Source organism: Ananas comosus, linkage group 10 (genome assembly GCF_001540865.1).
Source record: "Ananas comosus cultivar F153 linkage group 10, ASM154086v1, whole genome shotgun sequence".
NCBI classification, from domain to species: Eukaryota; Viridiplantae; Streptophyta; class Magnoliopsida; order Poales; family Bromeliaceae; genus Ananas; species Ananas comosus.
The window spans coordinates 1,434,389-1,457,580 of NC_033630.1; the positions used below are offsets into that span (position 1 = coordinate 1,434,389).

The window sequence follows — 23,192 nt, forward strand, 5'->3', positions numbered from 1 at the left end:
TACTCCTGTTCAAAACCAAATTTTAAAAATAAAATTTCGAAGCCAATTCAAATATTTGAAACCGAAAACCTAAAACATTTGATTTGCACCTCCTATGTGTTGTGTGTTTATTTTTGGATCACCTCAACACTGTAACAACTTGTGCATATTGTGTTGTGTTTTTTTTCTTTTCTTTCTTTTCTTTTCTTTTCCCCCTTAGTTAATTAGCAAGCACTATATTTTATTCTTTTTATAATCTAGCTTGCCTCCTCTCGGGAGACACCTAACACGAACCTTACTAAAATCCCCACCCAACATGTGAATTGTTTTTATTAAGGGAGTGAAGGTGACTTATTTGAAATTAACCTAATATATATACTTTTAAAAAGAACCAATCTTATCTATTTACCCTAGTAGCTCGGCTAGCTACAAAAAGTAATAAAATAATAATGTCACTTATATTGACTCTTACATTTTCCTTAATTTCCTTTGACTGGCCTTTTAACTATAATAATGGAAACTATGTTACTACTAAAAAGAATTTATAATTTAAAATTTGAGACTTAATTAGATGATGAAGCCTCCCTTCCGTAAACCTTTTCAAGTACTCCTCATCTCACTTAAGTACTTCATAATTAAGCTAAATTATAAAAAATATTGTTGATGCGGGACCTATGATTGGTCGGAACAGCACGAGATATGATATAAAAGTTTTAAGTCAAAACTTGTTAACGAAGTAGTTAATTTTCTAGTTGGAACACATAACTACTTGTTCAAGAAGACTAGCTAGCTAATTAATTTCTAGAGTCTTCTTGGAACTTCTTAATTTGGAACCAGCTAAGTGATGTGTTTGATTATCTCATCTAACTCTGTGTATATATATATATATACTAATTAAGCACGTATTAAATTATTATATCAATATGGTGATGTATGTGATTATGTAATTATTCAAGGGTTTCCTTTTTGAATAATTTGGGAATATGAAGGGATCAAGTAGAGCGTACGTATCATCACCTATTCCGTTTTAGCTACATCATGTAGAGGAATTTTTTGCGGTCCAAATTACCCTCACGAAATTTGACTATTTGACTATTTGACCGTTGTCTCCTTCTCCTCCCAAAATATTAGGAGTGCTCACCGCTAGTGAAAATGACTTTTATGCCCCGGACGTTCTCGAGCCCACACAATCTCTGAATCCCGCGCTTTTTTCTAATGAAATTACTTATATAACCCCGATGATTTTGACCCCATGCGCGAGTTTGGTGTAATTGTATCTTTCATGTAGTAAAAACTGTAGACTACACCCGGTGCATACATATCTTCATGAACCACCCGTCGATATATTTTTTTTGAGAAAAAAAAAATATCGACGGGTGTATTAAAGTACATAAAAATATAGGTAGACCACTCAACTATATATATATATATAGGCGACATTGAAGTGGTCTCTCGAACTAAATTTTTGTTTTATTGAGACTTTTTTTAAGTTTTAAAATGTAAAATTAAATAATGTTAGCTAAATAAATTGAAAACTATATCAAATTAATTGACTACTGTATCACGTAAAAAATTTGAGCTATTTTATGGCCAATAATAATAAGTAATTAATGCTAATAGCTCACGCATGGAGTCATGAAATTTTTAAAAAATTACTTTAACTCTAAAAAAAACCAAAGAAGAAAATTAGAAGTTAATAAGGTGTGCACCAAAATATTAAAGTCGAGCGTTCAATTTTAAATTAATTTGCCTATATATAGTTGATGGCCTCCATATATTTTTATCTTAAAAGTATGATTTGTAACTGATCATCTAGAGAAAAATAAATAAAACTTTTATCAGAACAGATATATTAAATCTAATCAAGATTTAGACTTTTTTTTTTTTTGCACTTGGCAATATTAATTCCCTTAAGAATATCTGTAACATAGGTAGCACGTACGAGTCAATGGTCAATGCTTGATATAGCTTATTGAGTCCGGACTCGTGTGCCATTCGCAGTTGAGAAACAATTAATGTGGATTAGGATATGTATAGTACGTGTTGAACAATTGGGTGTAGTTTATGTGACTTTGTATTTATTGTTGAACAATTGGGTGTAGTTTTTGTGACTTTGTATATATTGTTGAACAGTTGGGTGTAGTTTTTGTGACTTTGTATATATTGTTGAATAATTGGGTGTAGTTTATTCAAAACTTCTTCCGAGTTTCTATCGTAGTAACATTTATTAAGCATTAAGCATTTAGGGGGAAAAAAAGATCATATGATATCAAAGTAGAACTAATTGATGATTAATTAGTATGTAGTTATTTTCCTAAAAAAGAAAAAAGAAGTATGTAGTTATAGGATTGTTTGAAATACAAAAATGAATGATTAGTCAGAGTTTGAGTTGAATCATGCATGATTCAAAAATGCTATATATGTTTTACTGTTAAAGTTATATAGGCTCAAACTCACAATACATATGGCGGTGAAAGATTTAAACTTAATTTGGACCTTCTATAGAATGAAATAAATTTAAAGAATGTTGTTTGGCATTTTTATATATGAATAGAGTTTAAAAGTTGAATTGATGTAACAAGGAGCATAAAATAAAGTATGCATATTAAGCATCAACCATTAATTTCTGTTTGGCATTGTACATGCATATTAAATATATATTATGCTATAATCATCTAAGGCTTTACACTTTTCTTGGTTCTTTTTTTGCTATATATAACAGCTCTTAGTGACCTCATATATTGTAGCAACCATTAAATTATATTCTCCCCACATCAATATAGTTGCAGAAACTTCATAAACAAATGTGAGATCGATCGATCGAGCATAATAACTAATGAATGACCGTATAAATTAAATATTACATCAAAATAGTTATTTAGAGTTCGTCTACATGTATGAGTTTGCTTGAGGGTGTTATGTGGGTTCCTCTGATGTTTCCTAAGATTCGGTTATTATTGATGTTGATAATTAAGCTTAATTACTATTTATAGCTGTAGTTATCCACTTATATATCCTCTTGATGCTGAGATTTATAACAGTTTCTATATATATATATATATATCTATATTGTCTTTCTCACACGAATGTAGTGAAAGCTTAAGTTTGTCTTTTACCTCATTTAAATTTGATTTATATGATACTAATTTGTAGATAGCTAGTGATGATGTATCGCATACACGCTCGGCGTCTATATTTAATACATGAGGGCTAATTTTATATATAATAGATTTAGGACCGGCCCACATTAGATTCTTGGTTTAGTTGAACATGATCGATCGATCTAGCCCTATTATGAAATGGTATTTGGATCTTGATTGTAAGTGTGACCCGAGTCACGAGTCACACGCGAGAGAGCAATACCACAACCTAACCAAACACTAAATTAATTTGATCTCCAAAAGTAACGCATGTACAAATTCCACTTCATCATCATGTCCATCAGAACATTTCGTTAAACTTAATTTCAACTCAGTTGTAATAAAATTTTTTATTGGAAATCAAATTGGCAATCACAGATAAGCACAACAAATGGTCATAGTGGCAGAAAAGAAATTTACAGTGGTATGTGAGTTTTCACTTTCGATTAAGCTACGTTCTTATTATTACTACCTGATGGAAACTGAGCCAGTATCAAACTAGAACCCGAAATTGATAAAGTCATATACATATATTATTACCTTAACATGCATAGACACGGCCTAATTAATGATTCTATTATTATATATTCTGAACTCTAAAATCATCCAATTGTTCTCATATTTCATCAAAAAGATTTATTTATAATTCTAAACGAAGTCCAACAGAATCACACCACCACCACCAACAAGCACTGTTTTTTAATAATATTGTGGCTATTCCTATCAATAATAATTATAACAACCATGATGCAACATTTTTGGAATGCAGCGGTTTACTAACTTAGCATTAGCATACATAAATGATTAATGATGCAAACTTAGCATTATGAATGATTATATATATATATATATATATATATATATATATATATATATATATATATATATATATATATATATATATATATATTATCTATATATGATTTGAAATATATATATATATTTTTGTTTTACTACATGAATAATGTAGTTTTCACCCACATCTCCGAGATTGAGATGGAAGAGGACGTTTATGATAGCAACAATATTGAAAAGCTTGCCTGTACAGGAAGGGCAAATTCGTCATTTCATATTCCTTGGGGAGGTGGCAAAAGGAATCAACTGACGACATCTAGTAAGTAAGACTCATATTTTTAATTTAAAAAGTTTGAAAGAGTAAATACACTGTATAATTAATTATTACAGAGAAGTTTATAAAAAGTAAACTTTATACTTTTGTAGTTATTTTTATAAACTTGAAATTTACAAAGAACATAAGATCAGTTTTTTTTTAAAAAAAAGAAGAAAAAGCCTTAAAATGAATATTAAGTATTTTTAATTTTTATATAGCGCCCAATAAGTTTATAAAATCTTGATTTTTCAAATTAAAAATTACCCAAACACGTGAGCTCGACACGTGTGAGACGCTCCACGTGTCACGCATACATATGCGGTTGTAGAGAAAAAAAAAAAAGTTTTCGCTCCATTTGACTGCGTTGGGTCCAACAACAACAACGAATGGTCCACAAAATAACCACCCCAAGAGACCACCTCTACAATGTAACCCCCGACATGTGGGCCCCACACGCCACGCACGTGACCGTTATATGCAGCCGTTACACCGAATCCCGACTCCTCCCCCGTCCCCAACTCGACCTGTAAAGTAAACCACAAACACTGGAATCATTCAAAGGATTCAAAACCCTAATTTGCTGGGTGGGGAGCGAAAGCGACCCCAATTTGACGATCCCCTCCCCTCCCCGATTCAATTCATTTTCCCCGCTTTGATTTCTTGGGGAGGGAGATGATCTAAATTCTAATTGGGTTTCTACCAAATCTAATTTCTCGCAAAATAAAAATGTAAAAAAAAAAAGACCCAATTTTTGTCTCTTTCCTCATGCTTTACGATGGACCCACCTCCGATTTGGTGTGTGCGTATACACTATATATACACGGAGAAAGAGGCCGTGATAAGTTGCTTCCGATTTTGTAAGCTTTCTAAATAGGCGCTTCTTCTACCATCACCTGCTGTTGGAGTTTGAACTGCTGCTTCTGTGTTTACCAGGTAAGAGGAGGGAGATCACTGCGTAAAAATTTGATCTTTGGGGCATTTTGCCATATGGGTTTTGTTTAGCTGAGGTTTCCCATTGACAAAATGTGTTCTTCATCCTTGATTTGCTATGGGTTCGCTATTTGGGCTTTGGGTTTTTTTTTTTTTTGGCTCCTTGTGGTGTTTTATATGATGGGTATCAGAGATTGTTCTCTTTTCAGGTTTTTATGATCTAAAGGTTGAAGCTTTCTAGTTTTTTCTTAACATTTCTATCCATTATTGATGCTTGCGTTTTCTTATTAAGTCCCTGGAAACAAAGCAGTTCAATTTAATTCCTTTTTGTACGAGTAATTTTAGTTGCTTTGATGGGTTTTAATTTGATTTCAAGGGTGCAATGTTAAAATGGACAATTTGGTAGCCTTTCTCTGAATCTATTCTTTTTTTTTTTGATTTTTTTGAATACTAATTTAAATTAGCATTCATTCTTCTTTTGTTCTACAACTTCTGTCCTTTTTCGTTTTATTGTTGCCTCCATCTTACATTTCGATAGCAATAGCGCAATTCATATTGGTTCATTATTGCTCTTAATCGCGAACTAGAGGATGAACACTTTCCAACTTGAAATTTGAATGGTTTCTGTTTTTCGCCTTTATTGGGAGATTTAAATAATTCAATTGTATGGTTCATCATGGCAGGACAGGATATTTGTTCTCGAGTTCACAAAGACAAAATAGGTAATCAATGGGTTTAGAAATACATTCATCGCCATGGATTGAGGTTATGAGAAGTGAGATCAGTGGCTTGACGATGGAAGTCGATGAGATTAAATCTTCTAACTTTTGCGACGAAGATGCGAAAATGAACTTAAGATCCGGCGGCTATTGCCAACGGGCCCTTCACGAGTCATTAAGCTTCAAAAATTGGGAAAGAGAGAATAATTTGCTCGAAAAGAGTCAACAAAAGTGCGACCTTCATGCGGCTGCCGTGAAACTGCAAAAAGTGTACAAGAGTTACAGGACAAGAAGAAACCTGGCGGATTGTGCAGTCGTCGTTGAAGAATTATGGTTTGTTTCTATAGCTCTGTTTTTCTTAGAGTATATAATCTCATTTTGGTTTAGTGCCGACAAGTCCTTGAGTTCTAAAATTTATTTTGTTTGCATAATTTTGAACACAGGTGGAAGGCGTTGGATTTTGCATCTCTTAAACATAGTTCGATCACTTTTTTCGATAGTGAAAAGCCGGAAAGTGCAGTTTCGCGGTGGGCAAGGGCGCTGACCAGAGCGGCCAAGGTATTCATTCATATTATAGCTTACTTTTCTTCATGAGTTGAGAAAACTAGACAATTTATAATTACAGTTCCATTTTGGACTTAAATTGATGCCTACTTTTCTTTTAACTTGGTAGGTTGGTAAGGGTTTGTCCAAGAATGAGAAGGCTCAAAAGCTGTCTCTGCAACACTGGCTCGAAGCGGTATATTTTATTTTGATTTTAGATTTCTTTTGCACTAGCAGTCAACAAATTAGAGTTTTTCCCCCTTTGAAATAAATAATGGGTGTTTTAAATTTATTAGATGGTTAATAGTTTTGATGCGTCATGCTGACTTTTCCTTCCTCTTGTATTCTTTACAGATCGATCCTCGACACAGATATGGGCATAACCTGCATCTCTATTATGATGTCTGGTTTAAGAGTTCGAGTTCACAACCATTCTTTTACTGGTAAATATACCCGCCTCATTTAACTTTGCTCTTACTTTTTTCTCCAATTATAATTTGCAATCTATATTACTTAAAAATCTTTTCATTTTCTGTGAAACAACAGGTTGGATGTTGGCGAAGGTAAAGAGGTAAACCTCGAGAAGTGCCCGAGGTGCAAACTTCAGCAGCAATGCATCAAGTACCTCGGACCAGTATGTTTCTTAACAAAGTTTTGATGATTGCTCACAAGCTTTAGTATTAGATGAACACGTGATTTGAACTCTGTATTGATTTATGTGCTTTGATTCTTCTATATGCAGAAGGAGAGAGAGGCGTATGAAGTAATTGTGGAGAATGGAAACCTTGTGTATAAACAAAGCGGAGTTCTTGTGAACACCGATGAAGGTTCTAAGTGGATCTTCGTTCTTAGTGCGTCCAAGGCGTTATATGTCGGGCAGGTAATATATATTTTTCGTTCTCTTATCCTTTTGACTTTGATCATGGTCCCGAGATGAGGAAACTCAAATTATTTCTATTTTACTTGTAAGCAGAAGAAGAAAGGGTCATTTCAACACTCAAGTTTTCTAGCCGGCGGAGCAATAACAGCTGCAGGGAGATTGGTTGTTAAAGATGGAAATCTCAAGGTATCTGTCTAAAAAATATTTCAGATTCTTTCTTTTTCTTTTTATCGTTCTTCCTTGCATTGACTAGAATTGCTTGTTATTGTTAAACGCCCTTACGAAATGAATATCCTATAAATATTTATTTTAATGTATATTACAATTTGACAAGATAAGATCTTTTCTCTTTCATATGATTGACCAATTTCCGTTTCGCAGGCTGTATGGCCATATAGTGGTCATTACCTCCCGACAGAAGAAAATTTCCAGGAGTTCATCAAGTTCCTTCGCGACAACAATGTAGACTTCACTGGCGTCAAGGTAAACTTCTTTCTCATTCTCATTTACCGGTCAATGTTCTAGCGACCAACGATTCATCTCTTTAACGCAAGTGCGAGTTGTATTGTTAGTTATCCTGCTTTTTTATTTCTGCCTAAAAACTAACTGTGTTATATATGATGTTTTCTCCAGAGATGTCCGCTGGACAGAGATGATAGATACCCCTCGTTCAAGAACCCTAGCGACGAGTCGCTGCTTGAGGCGGGTAATTCTAATGATTCGTCGGATGATCATACATCAGTCGAACACGTAGACTCCAGTGAAACGGAGTCGGAGTTTACTTCTCCAGAGTCCGCACACACTGATTCTGAAGAGATAGAAAATGCAGAGCCACCGACGACCCACATGTCGCGCAAATGGACAACCGGGGCCGGGCCTCGCATCACGTGTGTCCGCGACTACCCCTCGGAATTGCAGTTCAAGGCGCTCGAGCATGTTAACCTTTCTCCAAAGGTTGATATGACTTCACCAACCGAAAGCAAAGGCCCGATCCCTTCTCCCCGTCCGAGTCCCGGATTGAGACTTTCTCCTAGGCTTGCTTCTATGGCCCTGCCGACCCCTACGATTTCTCTCACTCTTCCTAAACTCAAGAAAAGATGATTCTTTTTTGGAGCCTCGACTTTTCCTAACTTATCCGAGTCGTTTTATGACGGATTGGAGGAATATGGCGGGAGTAAAGAGTGGGATTTTTTTGGGGATTACTGCAACGAAGAAATGATCTCCCACTCCTCACATTTTCCTTCTTTTTTTTTTATGCATTCAGATTGTCAAATTGATCTTGTTCCTATTTTAACTTTACTGGAGATCTCTGACTGTGAGATCCCTCCATAAAATGGCTCTTTGTACATAGCCCAATTTTTTTGAGTCAAGATATACATGTAATTTTCTGACTTATACTCCAGGGAAGCAATAAAATTCCTTTTTTATCTTCAATTTGGTCTTGTTATTTATTTTCAGTAGCTCATCAAATAAATGAGAGATGTAGAGAAAATCCGACAGTTCTCTGAAATTCCATAAATGATAAATATCAAGAACTCTCTTTACACATCCAAACTGCACTTAAGTTGGATTTTGGAAAAAAATGTATGAAAATACAACATTCCACTTTTACATCAAGTATAAAAGGAACTTAAAATGCACATTTGCTTATCACTGAAATGTTCAAAGCCTTTTTTTAAGTTTACTGCAACAGTCAATAAGAATTTTGATGGCCAATTCCTATGAAAGGGGTTGTTGAAAAATGTTTCTCTTTACACTTAAAATGGGTAATTGAAAATGTCCTCCAAGTGTTGTGAGGCCAAGTCATTTATAAATTATCATTGACTTTAGCTTCCACTGGTAATTAAATCACCCAGCAGATCACCATGACCAACCACAAGAAGAGCTTTGATTGACATCTAGACCACACCCCACGCTTTGGTTCCTCTGTATTTGCGAGTGCTTGTTTTGCTCGTCTTTTGAAAATACTTTTCTGCTCAGGAAGCAGAAGTCAAGTATTTGAGAAACTGACCGAATGAAAAATCTCGCGATTGCAAGAAGTGAGAATGAGTCTTTGAATCTTTATTTGAAATCATTGGCTAGATTTTGAATGCAAAGATTGTTACCACTTTTTCAAAAAAGGGTATTAAATAGTACAACAGACAGACACTAACTGGGTCAGATGGGCGTAGAAAGGTCAAGCAAAGAGTCTTGATCGGAACGAAAGCACATTCGTATTGAACGCGCTTCAAGCCTCCTCCGCCGTTTAAGTTAGTCAGTGCCTTACCAGATAAAACAGAGGTTGACTCATTCAGCGGAAATGATCCTCCAGTTTCTCTACCACATCCATATGTTGTTTATTTTCAAGATGACCCAGTAAACAACAACAAAGTTTAGACTTAATAAAACCAAATCTCTCAGATTAAACCAACAATATGCATGCAGAAGTTAGCTAAATTCCTCCCCAGTATTTCCAGTGAGAATTATTTCTTGACATGAGGATGGGAGACAATGTACATTAATTCCATGCCCATATATACATTGTCACCACTTTGAACAATGATTTTAGATAAATACAAAAGAAAAGGAAAAGGAAAATGTTTCTGTTAGGAAATGAAAAGCCTTTGCCATGTAATTTCATGGTTGCATTGCTTTTGAAGCTGTGACTTTGAAGAAGGGTTCTAAAAGGTTTCAAAGTACAAAGGGCTACAAGGTTGAAAAAGTCCAATTTGAGTGGACTACAAATTTGAAACCTCGCCTAAAACATTTCACTAGGAAACAAATTACACTGTCAAAAGATTGCGCCAATTGGGTATTGCTCTTCCTCACTGGGTATTAGATTATGAAGTTCGAGATCCATTAGAGAGTCGAATGCAAACAAATTTTTTTTTTTTTTTTGTTGAAGGAAACACTCATGGGTTCGAGGCTCTCCTAGTAATCAATAAAGTTGGATTGCTTACCAGACAAAGAGAACTTAATTGTTATCATGTCTCAAAAAAACAAAGTTTGGCTCTAGTTGAGAAGCAGCCCGAGATATAGTTTACTGTTCGGCACAATTAGAGCTTCTACAGAATTGCTATCTTAAGTAAATCCGTTGAAGAGTCGCTAATAAATTACCAATCAAAATTTGTAATTTTTCATGATATTAAAGTAGAAGTTGAAATATTTAAACATTCTATTTCAGCTTCTTATCATGACCGACGCTGTTCTTTTATTCAAATAGCTGTTGTACTACGCGAAAATCGTAAGTTAGTATAACAACTGGCCTTTTCATTTATGTACCTCATCTTAATTCATTTATCATGGCTAAATAATGATATTTGGATACAGTCAATCAGATGAAGTATCATGCCAAAACACAGAGGAGAACTTCTGTTCAACTAGTGATCAAAAAAGGATTACAACGTTATTGCATTAATCCATACTCCCATACTTAACACTTCAATCAGTAAAGAACAAAAGATCCCAGAAAAAAAGAAAGAAAAAGACCAAAAACAGAGAAGAGCCAAGCTAATATAGTAATATCACAATGCTTGTCCTCTCTCTCTCTCTCTCTCTCTCTCTCTCTCTCTCTCTCTACAATAATTGAATCCCCCCACAAAATCCTTTGGCCTTCCACTATCTCTGAAAAACCTGCAAAACCCTCAGGACAACAACAACTCTACCAAGCACGCTCACGTATCCCCAGGATGAGAGACATTTTAAAAGACCCTTTTCTTTTTCTCAAGAAATTATTGCATGCACCCATGCAATCTCCAAATATATATTTCTTTTATACATTTTAAATTATGCCTATCATACAGGTTTTTATCTTTTATTCTTCGTAAAAACAGAAACCCAGGTAAAAATTAAAATAATTAAATTTAAAATTTAAAATTTGGATATCAATGCGCTAAATACAATCGATATTCATTATATAAATAAATTGCATATTCTAAAAGTTTATAACTTTTTGTATGTCTTTTATATCTTTTAAATTATATCTTAGCATTAAAGATATATACTGGTATGTGATTTTTTTTTTTTTTTGGTAATATAAGCACGGGGAGGGAGAGAAAATGGGCAGAGTCGTTGGTATAAAACAAAAAACGAGTGGTATAATATCATCCCACTCCCCAACAAAAGCCGAAAAAGCATCCAAGGATAATCACACCACAAAAGATTGCTTTGTCCCCTCCCCCCACCTCTCCTCTCCTTGGATTTTGCTCACCCCTCTCCCTCCCTTTCAAATTTCAAATCACAAACGGCTACATTCTCCAACACCAACAGTAAAGTTATAGTTCCCAAACCCCAAACCCATATTAACCATTTCTTTGCTATCTCCCTCTCTCTTTCCGTTTCTCTCTCTCTCTCTCTCTCTCTCTCTCTCTCTTTGTCTCTCTCTCTCTCTCCCCACCTGAAGCAGAAGCAAAAGCAAAAGCTAAAGCTTTGAGCAGACACTGGGCTTCTTCACTTCTCCAATAAGCGCTTCCAAGCTGGGATTTTTCAACTGAAGCAGGGGGTTTCAAGAGATGGGCGGTTCGGGGAAGTGGTTGAAGTCCCTAATAGGACTCAAAAAGCAGGAAAAAGACGAACTTGTAAGCAACATTTACCCTCTTCAGTCCCCTGTTTCTTCTATTTTCTGATGTGATTAATATTCGGTTGTTCTCAAATGGGCCTCTTTTCGCTTCTAGGAGAAGTTGGGCGGAGGTGGTAGAAGCAGTAGTGGCAGTGGCAAAAGCCGGAAGTGGAAGAAGAAGCTATGGAAGAGGAGCAGAAGCGCTTCTGGGGACCACGGCTCGGCGGCGTCGGAGGCGTCGGACGCTTTCAGCGCCGCCGTGGCCGCGGTGGTGCGCGCCCCGACCAAAGATTTCATGGCGGTGAGGCAAGAGTGGGCCGCTATTCGGATCCAAACCGCGTTTCGCGGCTTCTTGGTACGATAAAAATCTCTCCTTTTTGGTTTTCGTGTTTTTGTTTTGGAGCATGGCCGATAAAGAACGATTTTTTGTTTACTTAGTTGTATATATGCTGTATTTGTTGTACTCGTACTCACGTATGAGCGGATTTTGGGATATCAACCATTTTCTCTCTACAACTTTAATTTGTCAAAAAAAAAAAAATTGGAGTTTTGATCATGCATGCTCAACATTTAGATCTCAGTTTCCATTTAGCTTAGTAAAATGCTGTTTTGATCATACTTGTCATACTCAAAATTGATATTTAGAACTCTGTTTCACTGTTTAGTTTAGCATTCATGTGTGATGGAGTTTTAATTATATATAACCGAAAAATGGGGTGGTAGGCGAGGAGGGCGCTGAGGGCGCTGAAGGGGGTGGTGAGGCTGCAGGCCATCGTGCGGGGGCGGCAGGTGCGGAAGCAGGCGGCGGTGACGCTGCGGTGCATGCAGGCGCTCGTGCGAGTGCAGGCGCGCATCCGGGCGCGACAAGTCCGAATGTCGGAAGATGGCCAGGCTGTGCAGCGGATCCTCGAGGCCCGCCGGAGTAAATCCGATCCCTTAAGAGAAGCTGAGGTTCGTTAAGTTACCGTATTCTCCGTGCCCCTCTAGTTCTTCGCATAGAAATTATAGTGAAAGAAAGCATAATTGAGTTCTTTGGATATTGAAAGCAGAAGTTCTAGTTTAAAACTTTTACCTTTATTAGGGTCATTAGTGTCCAGTTGTTTGCGCAACTTAAATTGGCAACTAGTTGTAGAGTAAGGCCTCATTCGGTAACTAATTTATCCGATTAGATTGAGCGATATCTTGTTATCGTCTGTTAGTTTGCTAAGAAAGACGCATTGTACTATCTTGGGCAATTTGTGGATCTCAGGAAGGATGGTGCGACAGCCAAGGCACTCTAGAAGAAATAAGAGCGAAGCTGCAAATGAGACAAGAGGGAGCTATTAAGAGAGAGAGGGCCATTGCTTATGCTAATTCTCAGCAGGTGCACTTGGTAACACCAACACGGCATTTCGTGGGCTTTTCTTATTTCCATTAGTTACTGCTCACCGAACTGAGATTCATGCCTCTCCACCCTTTCTTATGCAGCATTCGAAATTAGCAACGAACGGAACATTGAACCAAGCGACAAACTCTCTTAAGCATTATAATTCAGATAAGAGCAATACTAGTTGGAGCTGGCTCGAGCGTTGGATGGCCGCGAGACCATGGGAGAGTAGGATAATGGAACAACAAGCTCACATTGATACCTATGAGATTCTTTCTTGTAAAAAGAGTGAGGATTCTTGTGGAAATTTTCAGAATTATTCTGAGCCATCTTCGGTGAAAGTTAAGAAGAATAACATGACTACAAGGGTCTCAGCTAAACCCCCTGTAATGGCTAATACTCACCGATGCAAAGCTCGATCTTCTTCACCTCCAAGTATCGAATTGCGTTATGACGAGAGTTCTGTGTCGTCTCCTTCTTTCTGTACATCCACGCCGATATCCAGTGCTACCATCTTAGCATCGGAAAGAACTGAGGAGAGCGTTAAAAGTCGGCCTAACTACATGAACTTGACTGAGTCAACGAAGGCGAAGCAGAAGGTTTGCGGCACGCAGAGGACTGTTTCGCCAGGAGAGGTTCATGTTCATAGGAGGACGCCTTCTAATTTTCATTTGAAGAGTATTGATGGTTCGAGCCCTGTATCTTTTTCATCCAAGCTCGGGAACCCAATCGGATTAAGCAATGCAAGGTAGTTGAGAAGCACGTGTAAGGGCTATGAGCAGTTTTAACTAAGTCTCTAGAATGTTTGTCTCCATGTTCTTTTCTTGTTCAACATCTTGTTGTCATGAAAGAGTTTGTGTAGCTTCCTTCGACTGATCAGGTGGTTTCGACTACTGTGTCTTTTGTATCATAGAAGATTTCTAAATCGAAGAGTTTGCTTCTTGAATCGTCAAGAGTTGTGGGGATTTTTTGTGATCTAGTTTATGCTTGTTCGAATCAAAACAAAAAAAAAAAAGGTTCAATAGGATGTATCTTGTTTGCTTAGTAGTTTCAGCTTTGTTTAACAGTCACTTTTGTACAAGCAAAGCATGTGAGATTTCAATTGGAGCATTCAAACTGCAGTAGACTCGCTTAATTGATTTTGTCATGATGAACAGAGTTTCTTCATGCACATCTTGAGATAATAAAAGACTTTTTTTTTGAGAAAAAGATAGCATTGTACTTCATTCATAAAAAGGATGAATTAAGCATCATGAGTGAGGACATATACCACTGTCGAAAAGAAAAAAGTCGGGAAAAAAAACATTGCATTAAAAAAAAACAGTTGTTTGGGTATGAGAGATTCCTTTCATTGGATCACCAATCGCTTGACCTTACCCACTGCTAACAGTGGATCGGTGTTAATATTTCGAAAGATGATACAGTTACTTGCGTCCCATATGACCCACTAGCAGGCCGATAGACTAATCAATCTAGTTTGAGATGCCGAAGCACTGTTCTCACGTCATCCCCCAAATTATTCGACTAAACCCCTTTCACTACCATCATGATCAGGAATCTACAAACAACGCATTGCGTAAATAAGTGGTCCATAGTCTCCTCTTCAGTCCCGCACAGCACTTTTGAAGATTGACCATTGTAGGTGTCCTTTTCTTAAAGATTAACCAGGTCACTTTAAGGGGTATTCTAAGTCTCGCAACTTAGGTGCACGGGCATACCTCGTGCCCTCATCGTTCAGTGCTTAATAAGTTGATTTCACAGTGTATCTACCATTAGTACTCAATAGGTTGATTTCACAATGTACCTACCACTAGTACTCCATCGCCAAATCACACTGTCCGGTCTCTATTCTACTTGAAGCTAGCAACCCTTGAGCAAGAAACAATAAAGACTTGTTACTATAAAGAAGCTATTCCACAAGTTGCAACCAATAATAAATGACTTCTTTTCTATGTTGTCCTCTTGAAAGATCAAGCCATATTAATTACTCTTCATCGACCCAGAAACACTTCAAGTTCTTCAGGGCATTTATTTATTTGGAGCTAAAGAAGAACAACAGATTACATTACAAATTCCTAGGTTGAGCATGCCTAAATTTAACTCAAAAACCAAAATTTGGCTTTATTCTCTTTAATGGGCTTCTGAACCTGAACAACTTTCAAGGTGCCAAACAATTTATGAATCCAGTGGAGTAATAAATTATCAGTTTGGTTTCCACCAGATTAGACTTTGCCAGCTTTGGCTAGACCAAGAATAACCCCAAACATTTCACCAGCTAACCTAATTAGGACACTGTTTCTACAATTAAATATTTGATGTAGAGAGGCAAAGTACAATTTGAAAGCATTCTCATGAGACATCCTCAGCAAGTTGTAAAACTTTTAAAGTGTTATGGTACTGTTGATGTGGCCTAGTTGCAAATTTCTTTTTCTGTTGAAGAATCTTTTCAACATACAAAGTTGAGGATCTTTAATATTTTTTGACTGATTGGGTGCTGAATCTGAATGATTTAGTTTCCTGAAAAGCTTCTGGGTAAGTGGAGTATATTAATGGTGACATTTCAGAGCCACTCAATCTCCCAATGTTGCAGTAAATGTTTAGCAGTACTAAAGTACAGTACTGAGTTCTATAAACTATTGAAGGCTTTGCAGTATGAAGCTTTAAATAGTGTGAGCACTATTCATGCATCCATGAAGGACCACTTGCTTTCATTTAAAGCACACCATACATTGATTGGTAGATTTAGATAGTTGTAACATGGTATGTAGATTCATCAATTAAAGTACATGTGTTTTTTTTTTTTTTTTTTTTTCCTTTTTTTTTTTTTTTTTTGAACATGTAGTGAAGTTGACCCTCACTGTATTCCATAGACAAACAGTAGAGAATGACAACATATTGGACCTAAGAGTAGGATCATTTGATTCATGTCATACATCATATTGAGCAATGCTGTTTCTAAAGCATTGAGTTGTAAAATTTGTTCAACATTTTCAGAGTATCCAGGCTTTGATATTTACAAAGAGAAGAAGAAAACAGTGATGGAAATGAATTATCTCATTCTTAAAATTGTGATCTGTCAACTTACGTTTTCTTTCTCAATTTATGTACAATATATTATATCTAAAGCTGTGGAATCAGGTTCTTGAGAATCCAATCAAGCTCATCAAATCTCCCTTTTAGTAGCCAACGTCTTAAATTGATCGAATTGATCACTACCACACTTTCGATCAATTGCAAGCGAATGATCTAGAGAGCTCGAATAGATAAGTACACTTGATGAAGTTTGAGTAAATTTACATTCCTATAAGGTATTCCTACATACTTCTTTTTTTTTATTGTGCATCAAACTAAGCAGAGTTTTATTTGTTAAGCAGTATGTCTCTTTATGACTTGAAGTTTGACACCATGCTTGAAATTAAGAACAATTCCATACTGAAACTGAAGTGGAGATTCCATCTGTGGAGAGTGCCTGAAGACGTAGTTGCGGTACAGATGTATGACCGATAACTTGATCTCTTGCAACGAGAACTTCTGCCCTATACATGATCTAGGTCCAATTCCAAATGGTATATGTGCATAAGGATGCCTCTGCTTCTCTTCTTCGCAATCCGGGTCGAATCTCTCGGGCCGAAACTCATTCGGGTTTGGGAAGTTTTTCGGGTCCTTCGCAAGTACGCCCGGTGCTAGCCAAACCCATGTGCCCTGCAAGATAAACACACAAGTTTTTATATAGCACTACATTGAAATTCTTTAAATTTCATGATTAATTTCCTAAAGATCTCGCGAGTTTACATGTTTTCTTGAAATGTTATATATGAGAAGGATGTCTCAAGGGAAACAAATGAGTGACTATTTCTCCACATTACAATTGAAAGGAGTTTCATGATCTTCGAGTTCTACCTTCGGAAGGACATAACCACCAACATCAACTCTTCGAGATGTCTCCCTTGCAATCAACGGCGAGACGGTGTAAAACCTCATGGCCTCTTTTATCACCTAAGATAAAGAAAAGAAATGTTTGTCAGCTGACAGACTATTCAGACTTGTGTAGCAAAAAACTTGAAGAATCTACTGACGGGCAATTACGTGTTTTTGCAGGTTGAGGATAGAAATTCCTTTCATTTTCAGAAAGATTAACCTTCGACAAGTAGTTAGCAATCGACAAAAGTATAATCACCATAGATATCATTCATAAACCTGCAAATTTTTCATCCTTTAATATACCTATACTAGAACTGTCTAAATAGCGATATGCTGGAACTTTTTCGTAACATGGTTCGAACTTATTGAACTTAAAAAGCTTTTTCTCTTTAGTCAGAGCTTACTTGATCAAGATAGGGAAATTTGTGCTGAAGATCATCAGCAGTTGGAGCCGAATCAGCCGGCCCAAATTCGTCGATTTCTTTTATTAGCTTCTCCTCCACTTCCGGGTGTTTGGAGACCAAGTAAATAACTGATGATAGAGTGAACGAAGTCGTCGCCGATCCAGCAAGAAGGTGCTCATAAGTGAGAGCACTTACGTAGTCCGAAGTGAATAGCTCTCTCGACGCATCATTCGACTCCCGAGCATTCAATATAGCTGATAAAAAGTCCCTACAGTAGTCCCTTTCCTTCTCTTGTTCCCTTTTAGCAACTATCTCATTTAGTCTTTTACCAAGCTTACTATTGGTTTTCTCTATCTTCCAATCTGCGGTTCCGGGGATTCTTTTCAGAATCTGTTTGCATGGTTCTTGCAGAATTGGAACAAGTAATCCCACAATGATAGAAAAGGAGCCAGAGAGATCCATCTTTAATGAGGTGGTGGAGTACATATGTTCTTTAACAAAGGCAGAGACATCATCATCTACATTGGACTCTTGTAAAGATCCTTCTTTCGAAAGGCCGAAATCGGCACCAAATGCTGCTTGGCCGATGATATCGGTGGCCAACTTGAGAGAGAGTTCGGAAAAGGTTAAGTCCTTCCCTTTGTCTGAAGAGAGTGTTTGTGTCGCGGATTCTATATATGATTGCATGATAGGGATGAGGCTAGCTAAGTGAGAAGGTTGGTAGAGAGAGATTATAGTGTTCCTCATTTCTTGCCACCTTGAATCCCTGCAAAAGAAATATGCATGCATGAAAAAACTTGTATACTATTGCAGTAAATGGAGTTACAGTTCTAGTTCTCTCCTCGGCATTTCAATTATCATCATTTCGCTTAAGTTTCGCTAGCAAATTGGAAAGAAATAACCATGCAATCGTCGTCGAAGCGCCCGCTTGAACGACTTTTGGACTTCTAATATAGCAATTGTATGTGAAGATCTAATGAAAATGATTGATTACCTTGTGAAAAAGAGACCCTTTTGGTGGAGAGGGGACCCAGCAATGGGTGATGGTAAGCTCCTATTGGTGATGCTCTTGAACTTCTTAATGCCCACCTCTTTGCATAGCTCAGGATCTGCAACAATTATTATTGGTTGCCTCCCCAGGTGGAACCTGAAATTGAAGCAATGTTTAATATAAACTGCAGAGCAAAAGGGTTAATGCTTCAGTGGTGTCAAAGGAGAAGGTCATGATACTTGTTTGGTATAGTTCTGGAACAACTTCTCTACTCAAGCAATCGAGCGATAAAAAAAATTATTCGGACAATTATGCTGAAAAAGTTACTGGTACATTTTTATTTTTTTTTTAAGCAGCAACCTTACTGGAAAAAGGTCTTTTTGCAGAATCTCCTATAAAAACTTTTATAACTGTAAAAGTATAATGGAAATATTAGGCAAAAACGTACTGAGAATACCTCAACCAAAGCCTACTTTGAAATAGCCCTTCATCATTTCGGAAAAATCTGACATATATTTTCAACAAGAAAAAAGAACAAAAAGTTTTGAGTCTAGTTTAGAGGAAAGGCGCACTAATAAAATAAATTTGAAGGCTCGATTTTAGCGGTTCATTACTTTTGGAATAGCGACAAGATCGATAGCAAAAGATTTTGAATCACAACGCAAGTACAGTAACTGATCGACGGCTTATATATATTCAGCCTTCAATCTTTAGTTTATCAGTACGTTCTTCACCTGAGCTGGACTCCTATAGTTTTACGTAATTTCTCTGCGCATGGAGAACGCGGGCATGCAAACCATACAGAAAGCAGTGCCCTCACCTAAATACCGGGCCGTAAGCATTGGCGAGGACAGCGAAGGCGTCGGGCCCGTACTTTGCGAGCAAGGGCAGGTGTCCGACGAGAGGCGTGGCGGGAGGTCCCGGCACCTTCCTCACCCCCCAGTAGGGTGCATACAAGTACAGTACAAGCACCGTGGCTACGACCGCCGTCGCCACCACCGCGAAGAGCCAAGCGGCAGCATCTGCGGCCTCGGAGATCCCTCCAGCCACTCCCACAGCCATTGATCTCCTCTTGCCTAACAAAATAAGGACTGTTAAGGTTTTGTTACAGGTGGTGGAAACCTTCTAGTTCAATTTATAAGGCAGTCTCTGGTTTTCTACCGATAGATTTCACTCTGCGGTGCTTTAGAATTCGCGCAGAGCAACGTCTAAAATTTCTTACACTCTGTAACAAGTAAAATTTGAACGTAGAAAAATATGCAGATAATAAAGATTAACTTTTCTTCACCATGCATCCTACTCTCCAATAACTACAAGAGTGAGGTGAAAGCGAAGGCCTCCATGGTGCACTCTCCATCTTTAACAAAGTGGGCAACTATAATGGGGGGAACAACTTGAATGGGTCTCATGTAGTTGATAAGAACCCCAGCTATATATACATATCTAATTAAGATAAAAAAAAAAAAAAAAATTATAGGATCAATATTCGTGGTGAGACAGTTTTATTCACCGTTCTAAAAACTTTTTTCTCATAAAATTTGTGGGGGGAGCAACACATGGTGGGTGGGTCCCACCGTGACCATCCAATCCAAGCGTGCGCTTACCACTTATTAATGAACCACTGAATTACCGGTGCGCGATGCTGCGGATATAAAATTATTTTTATAATAAATTTTATTTTTTTTAATATTTGTATATAGGTTTATAAGTCTAATTATTAATTAAATAAAAATTATATAAAAATAATTTAGTAGTTAAATTTATTTAAATAAAAATCATTAAAATTGATATATGCGCAAAGTATATTTATATAATAATTTATTTTATAAAGATACATATGAAGAGATTGAATAAATTTAAATAAATTTATAAAATCAATAATAGAAGAAAATAAATTGTAAATGAAATTGTTTAATAAAATTAATTATATTATACCAGAAATAACTATTATTTTAAATTCTAACATCTAAATTTAAATACTATATTTTTTTTATACAAGCGATATTTTACGTGATTAAATTATATTATAGGTTTAGATTTTATTACGATAAATTTATTATGCGTATTATTAATAAAAATTAAATTATTATATTATTTAATTAATTTGAATTAAATTAAAATTAAAATATGAAATTATAAGTAAAATTAATTTAAATTTACAGATTTGAATTTAAAATTTAAATTAAAATTTGAAGTATAAATTTTACATTTTCATATAAAATTTAATTATTAATAAGCTGTTATAACATTTATTATAAAGTGGTGTGTGTGTGGCGCGGGCGGTCGTGGTGTGGCGTGTGCGTGCGTGTGTGTGGGGGGGGGGGGGGGGGGGGGGGGGGGGGGGGGGGGGCGGCGGTGCGTGTGTGCGCGCGCACGCGCGCGTGTGTGTGGAGAGAGAGAATGAAGTGGAGGGTTGGGGGACAGGTGTCAACCTAAGGTTCCCCTCCTTTAATGTAATAGAAATAGATGTGTGCGCATGTGCGTGTGTGCGCGTGTGTGTGGAGAGAGAGAATGAAGTGGAGGGTTGGAAGACAGGTGTCAACCTGAGGTTCCCCTCCTTTAATGTAATAGAAATAGATGTCCAGTAGTAGTAAATTAGCAATAGTAGTAGTAATATATAATAAAAACCTTTTTTTGGGATTCATCAATCATCTGCACACGAATATTCCGACCACCGAATCCTGAAACTTTTTTTTTATTTTTGAATATATTATGGATGTTTCGGACTAAAATGTCAGCTATTTATTATTGGGCCAAAATAGGTCCAACTTTTTGATTCGTGATAATAGGTTCAGGAGACTAATAAATTGAGTTGGGTTAGTCTAATAAGTTGAGTGGGGTTACAGTCCACAAGAGACCTAACGGCAAGAGATATAACAATAGACTCAATATTCAGGTGGGTTGAATCAAGTCGAAGTCCGTAAACGCTATGTTTGAACTCTTAAGTGCGATGGATCCGCCCTTGCTATCAGTACTTATTTTTAGGATAGTTGGTTAGCGCTTACGATACACAAATGATATTAAAGCCAATGGCATGGATTCGATTTTCATATACTATATTAATGATGTAGGGGTTGTTGGCTATTTACTATTGGGCTAAAATAAGTCAAACTTTCTGCTCCCTAATAATAGCCTCAGGAGACTAATAAGTTCAGTGGGATTGCGGTTCAGAAGAGATCTAACGGCAAGATACCCAACAATAGACTCAAGACTCAATGTCCAAATGGATTGAGTTAGATCCCAATAATAGGTCAAATTTTTTGCCCCATAATAATAGACTTATGAGACTAATAAGTTCAGTGGGATTGCAGTTCAGAAGAGACCTAACAGCAAGATGCCCAACAATTGACCCAAGAGTCAATATCTAGATGGGTTGAGTTAGATCGTTAGGTTTTCCATCAGCACGTGCTTTTGGAATAGTTAGTTAGCGCTTATAATCCGCATAAACACGATCTCCATTTGAAGATGAGACTTTCTAAGCATCTTGCCAAGTATTATTATATATTTATATGTAATAAATTAAAGATGAAAAAAAAATACAGAGACCAATTAGATGTCTAAATTTTTAATTTTAACAATTAGACATTCTAAACATTATCAATTATATTACTAGGCTTCTCTTCTAAGTCAAATTTATAATTACATAGTTACTTTGATTGCAAGATTTATACAAATCTTATAAAACCTTAAAATATACAGAGACCAATTAGATATCTAAATTTTTAATTTTAATAATTAGACATTCTAAACATTATCAATTATATTAATAGGCTTTTCTTCTAAGTAAAATTTATAATTATATAGCAATTTTGATTGCAAGATTTATACAAATCTTATAAAACTTTAAATTATTAAAAAAAAAAACTAACGAACTTATCTTCGACTTTTATTTTTATAATATACATCCCCCGTAAGGAATGTACATATGACATCTGGGCTTAAGGATAGATCCATATCGGATGTGATAATCATATGTACAGATATATATATATATATATATATAAGGCTGTATAGGTTAGACTTGACAATTGGACCTAAGTATTTTGGGCCGATGAATTTTTCTAATTGATTATCAAGTCTAAAATATCTAATTAATCAGCTCAGCGAATCAAGTTTGGATGCATGTATGTATAATGTTGGACCGACTAGACTTAATACAATCGAAATTAAATATTTTGGGCCAATAGATTTGGCCCCCTACCGACCCAATGAATTGTCATATTTAGAATATTCAGTTAAAGTAATGTTATCGATACACTGAAAAATGAATTGCATATCTTACATTCATTCTATTCGATGATCATTAATTTTTTTTATCTATCATATTAATTTTTATTTTTATTGAAAATATTTAGATTTTTGTAAATTTTAAAATAAGATTGTAAAATTTATATATATATTTTAGAGTGTAGTACAAGTACAATTTCTCATCCAGCTAATCCTCTGGGAGGCAGGTTGTGACCGTATATGCAGCATTTTCCCTGGAATATTTTGACAACCTCTTTATAGGGGTTAAGTACAGCTGCTTCCGTCCATTACTCCCCTGATTTCATCTTCTCTCTCTCTTTCTCTCTCTTCGTGCCTAAACAGTCCTAACGCATTTATGAGTTTGGACCAACTCGTATTCAAAAACAATGAAGCGTTGGACCCACAAACAAAGAACATTTGTAG

The 23,192-nt window shown here is 36.3% G+C and overlaps 3 protein-coding genes across 7 annotated transcripts in view; 2 read left to right on the top strand and 1 right to left on the bottom strand.

Moving 5' to 3' along the window:
- On the top strand, positions 4,927-8,727 carry LOC109716675 (IQ domain-containing protein IQM1-like). Its single transcript, XM_020242220.1, has 10 exons — positions 4,927-5,163; positions 5,844-6,212; positions 6,323-6,437; positions 6,553-6,618; positions 6,777-6,865; positions 6,969-7,056; positions 7,165-7,302; positions 7,396-7,488; positions 7,684-7,785; positions 7,936-8,727. The coding sequence occupies exons 2-10, from the start codon at positions 5,890-5,892 to the stop codon at positions 8,401-8,403; spliced, it is 1,482 nt and encodes a 493-aa protein (XP_020097809.1). The 5' UTR covers positions 4,927-5,163; positions 5,844-5,889; the 3' UTR covers positions 8,404-8,727.
- Positions 11,662-14,158, top strand: LOC109716710 (protein IQ-DOMAIN 1-like). 2 transcript variants are annotated; one of them, XM_020242257.1, is made up of 5 exons: positions 11,662-11,858; positions 11,955-12,194; positions 12,563-12,790; positions 13,089-13,211; positions 13,307-14,158. In XM_020242257.1, the coding sequence occupies exons 1-5, from the start codon at positions 11,793-11,795 to the stop codon at positions 13,955-13,957; spliced, it is 1,308 nt and encodes a 435-aa protein (XP_020097846.1). In that variant the 5' UTR covers positions 11,662-11,792; the 3' UTR covers positions 13,958-14,158. The 2 variants fall into 2 exon arrangements, with proteins under 2 accessions (XP_020097846.1, XP_020097847.1); XM_020242258.1 differs by having other exon boundaries at positions 13,089-13,202.
- The window catches only part of LOC109716075 (cytochrome P450 711A1), an 8,963-nt gene continuing 2,167 nt past the window's right edge, over positions 16,397-23,192 (bottom strand). For 2 of the 4 annotated variants that reach the window (XM_020241371.1, XM_020241373.1), the window contains 4 exons: positions 18,525-18,677; positions 17,531-18,296; positions 17,106-17,201; positions 16,397-16,907 (listed from right to left, as the gene is read on the bottom strand). In XM_020241371.1, the coding sequence (XP_020096960.1) occupies positions 16,572-16,907; positions 17,106-17,201; positions 17,531-18,296; positions 18,525-18,677 (1,351 nt within the window). In that variant the 3' untranslated portion in view covers positions 16,397-16,571. Of the gene's footprint in view, positions 16,908-17,105; positions 17,202-17,530; positions 18,297-18,524; positions 18,678-19,341; positions 19,598-19,799; positions 19,899-23,192 lie in introns of those variants that run through there. The other 2 variants (XM_020241370.1, XM_020241372.1) reach the window with 2 other exon arrangements.

Excerpts from the sequence above, each read along its gene's own strand:
- LOC109716710 (XM_020242257.1), top strand. The coding sequence starts at position 11,793 with ATGGGCGGTTCGGGGAAGTGGTTGAAGTCCCTAATAGGACTCAAAAAG. Across the intron at positions 12,195-12,562 it reads CCGCGTTTCGCGGCTTCTTG|GCGAGGAGGGCGCTGAGGGC; the intron begins GTACGATAAAAA and ends ATGGGGTGGTAG. Across the intron at positions 13,212-13,306 it reads ATTCTCAGCAGGTGCACTTG|CATTCGAAATTAGCAACGAA; the intron begins GTAACACCAACA and ends TTTCTTATGCAG.
- LOC109716675 (XM_020242220.1), top strand. The coding sequence starts at position 5,890 with ATGGGTTTAGAAATACATTCATCGCCATGGATTGAGGTTATGAGAAGT. Across the intron at positions 6,438-6,552 it reads CGCTGACCAGAGCGGCCAAG|GTTGGTAAGGGTTTGTCCAA; the intron begins GTATTCATTCAT and ends TTAACTTGGTAG. Across the intron at positions 7,786-7,935 it reads TAGACTTCACTGGCGTCAAG|AGATGTCCGCTGGACAGAGA; the intron begins GTAAACTTCTTT and ends TGTTTTCTCCAG.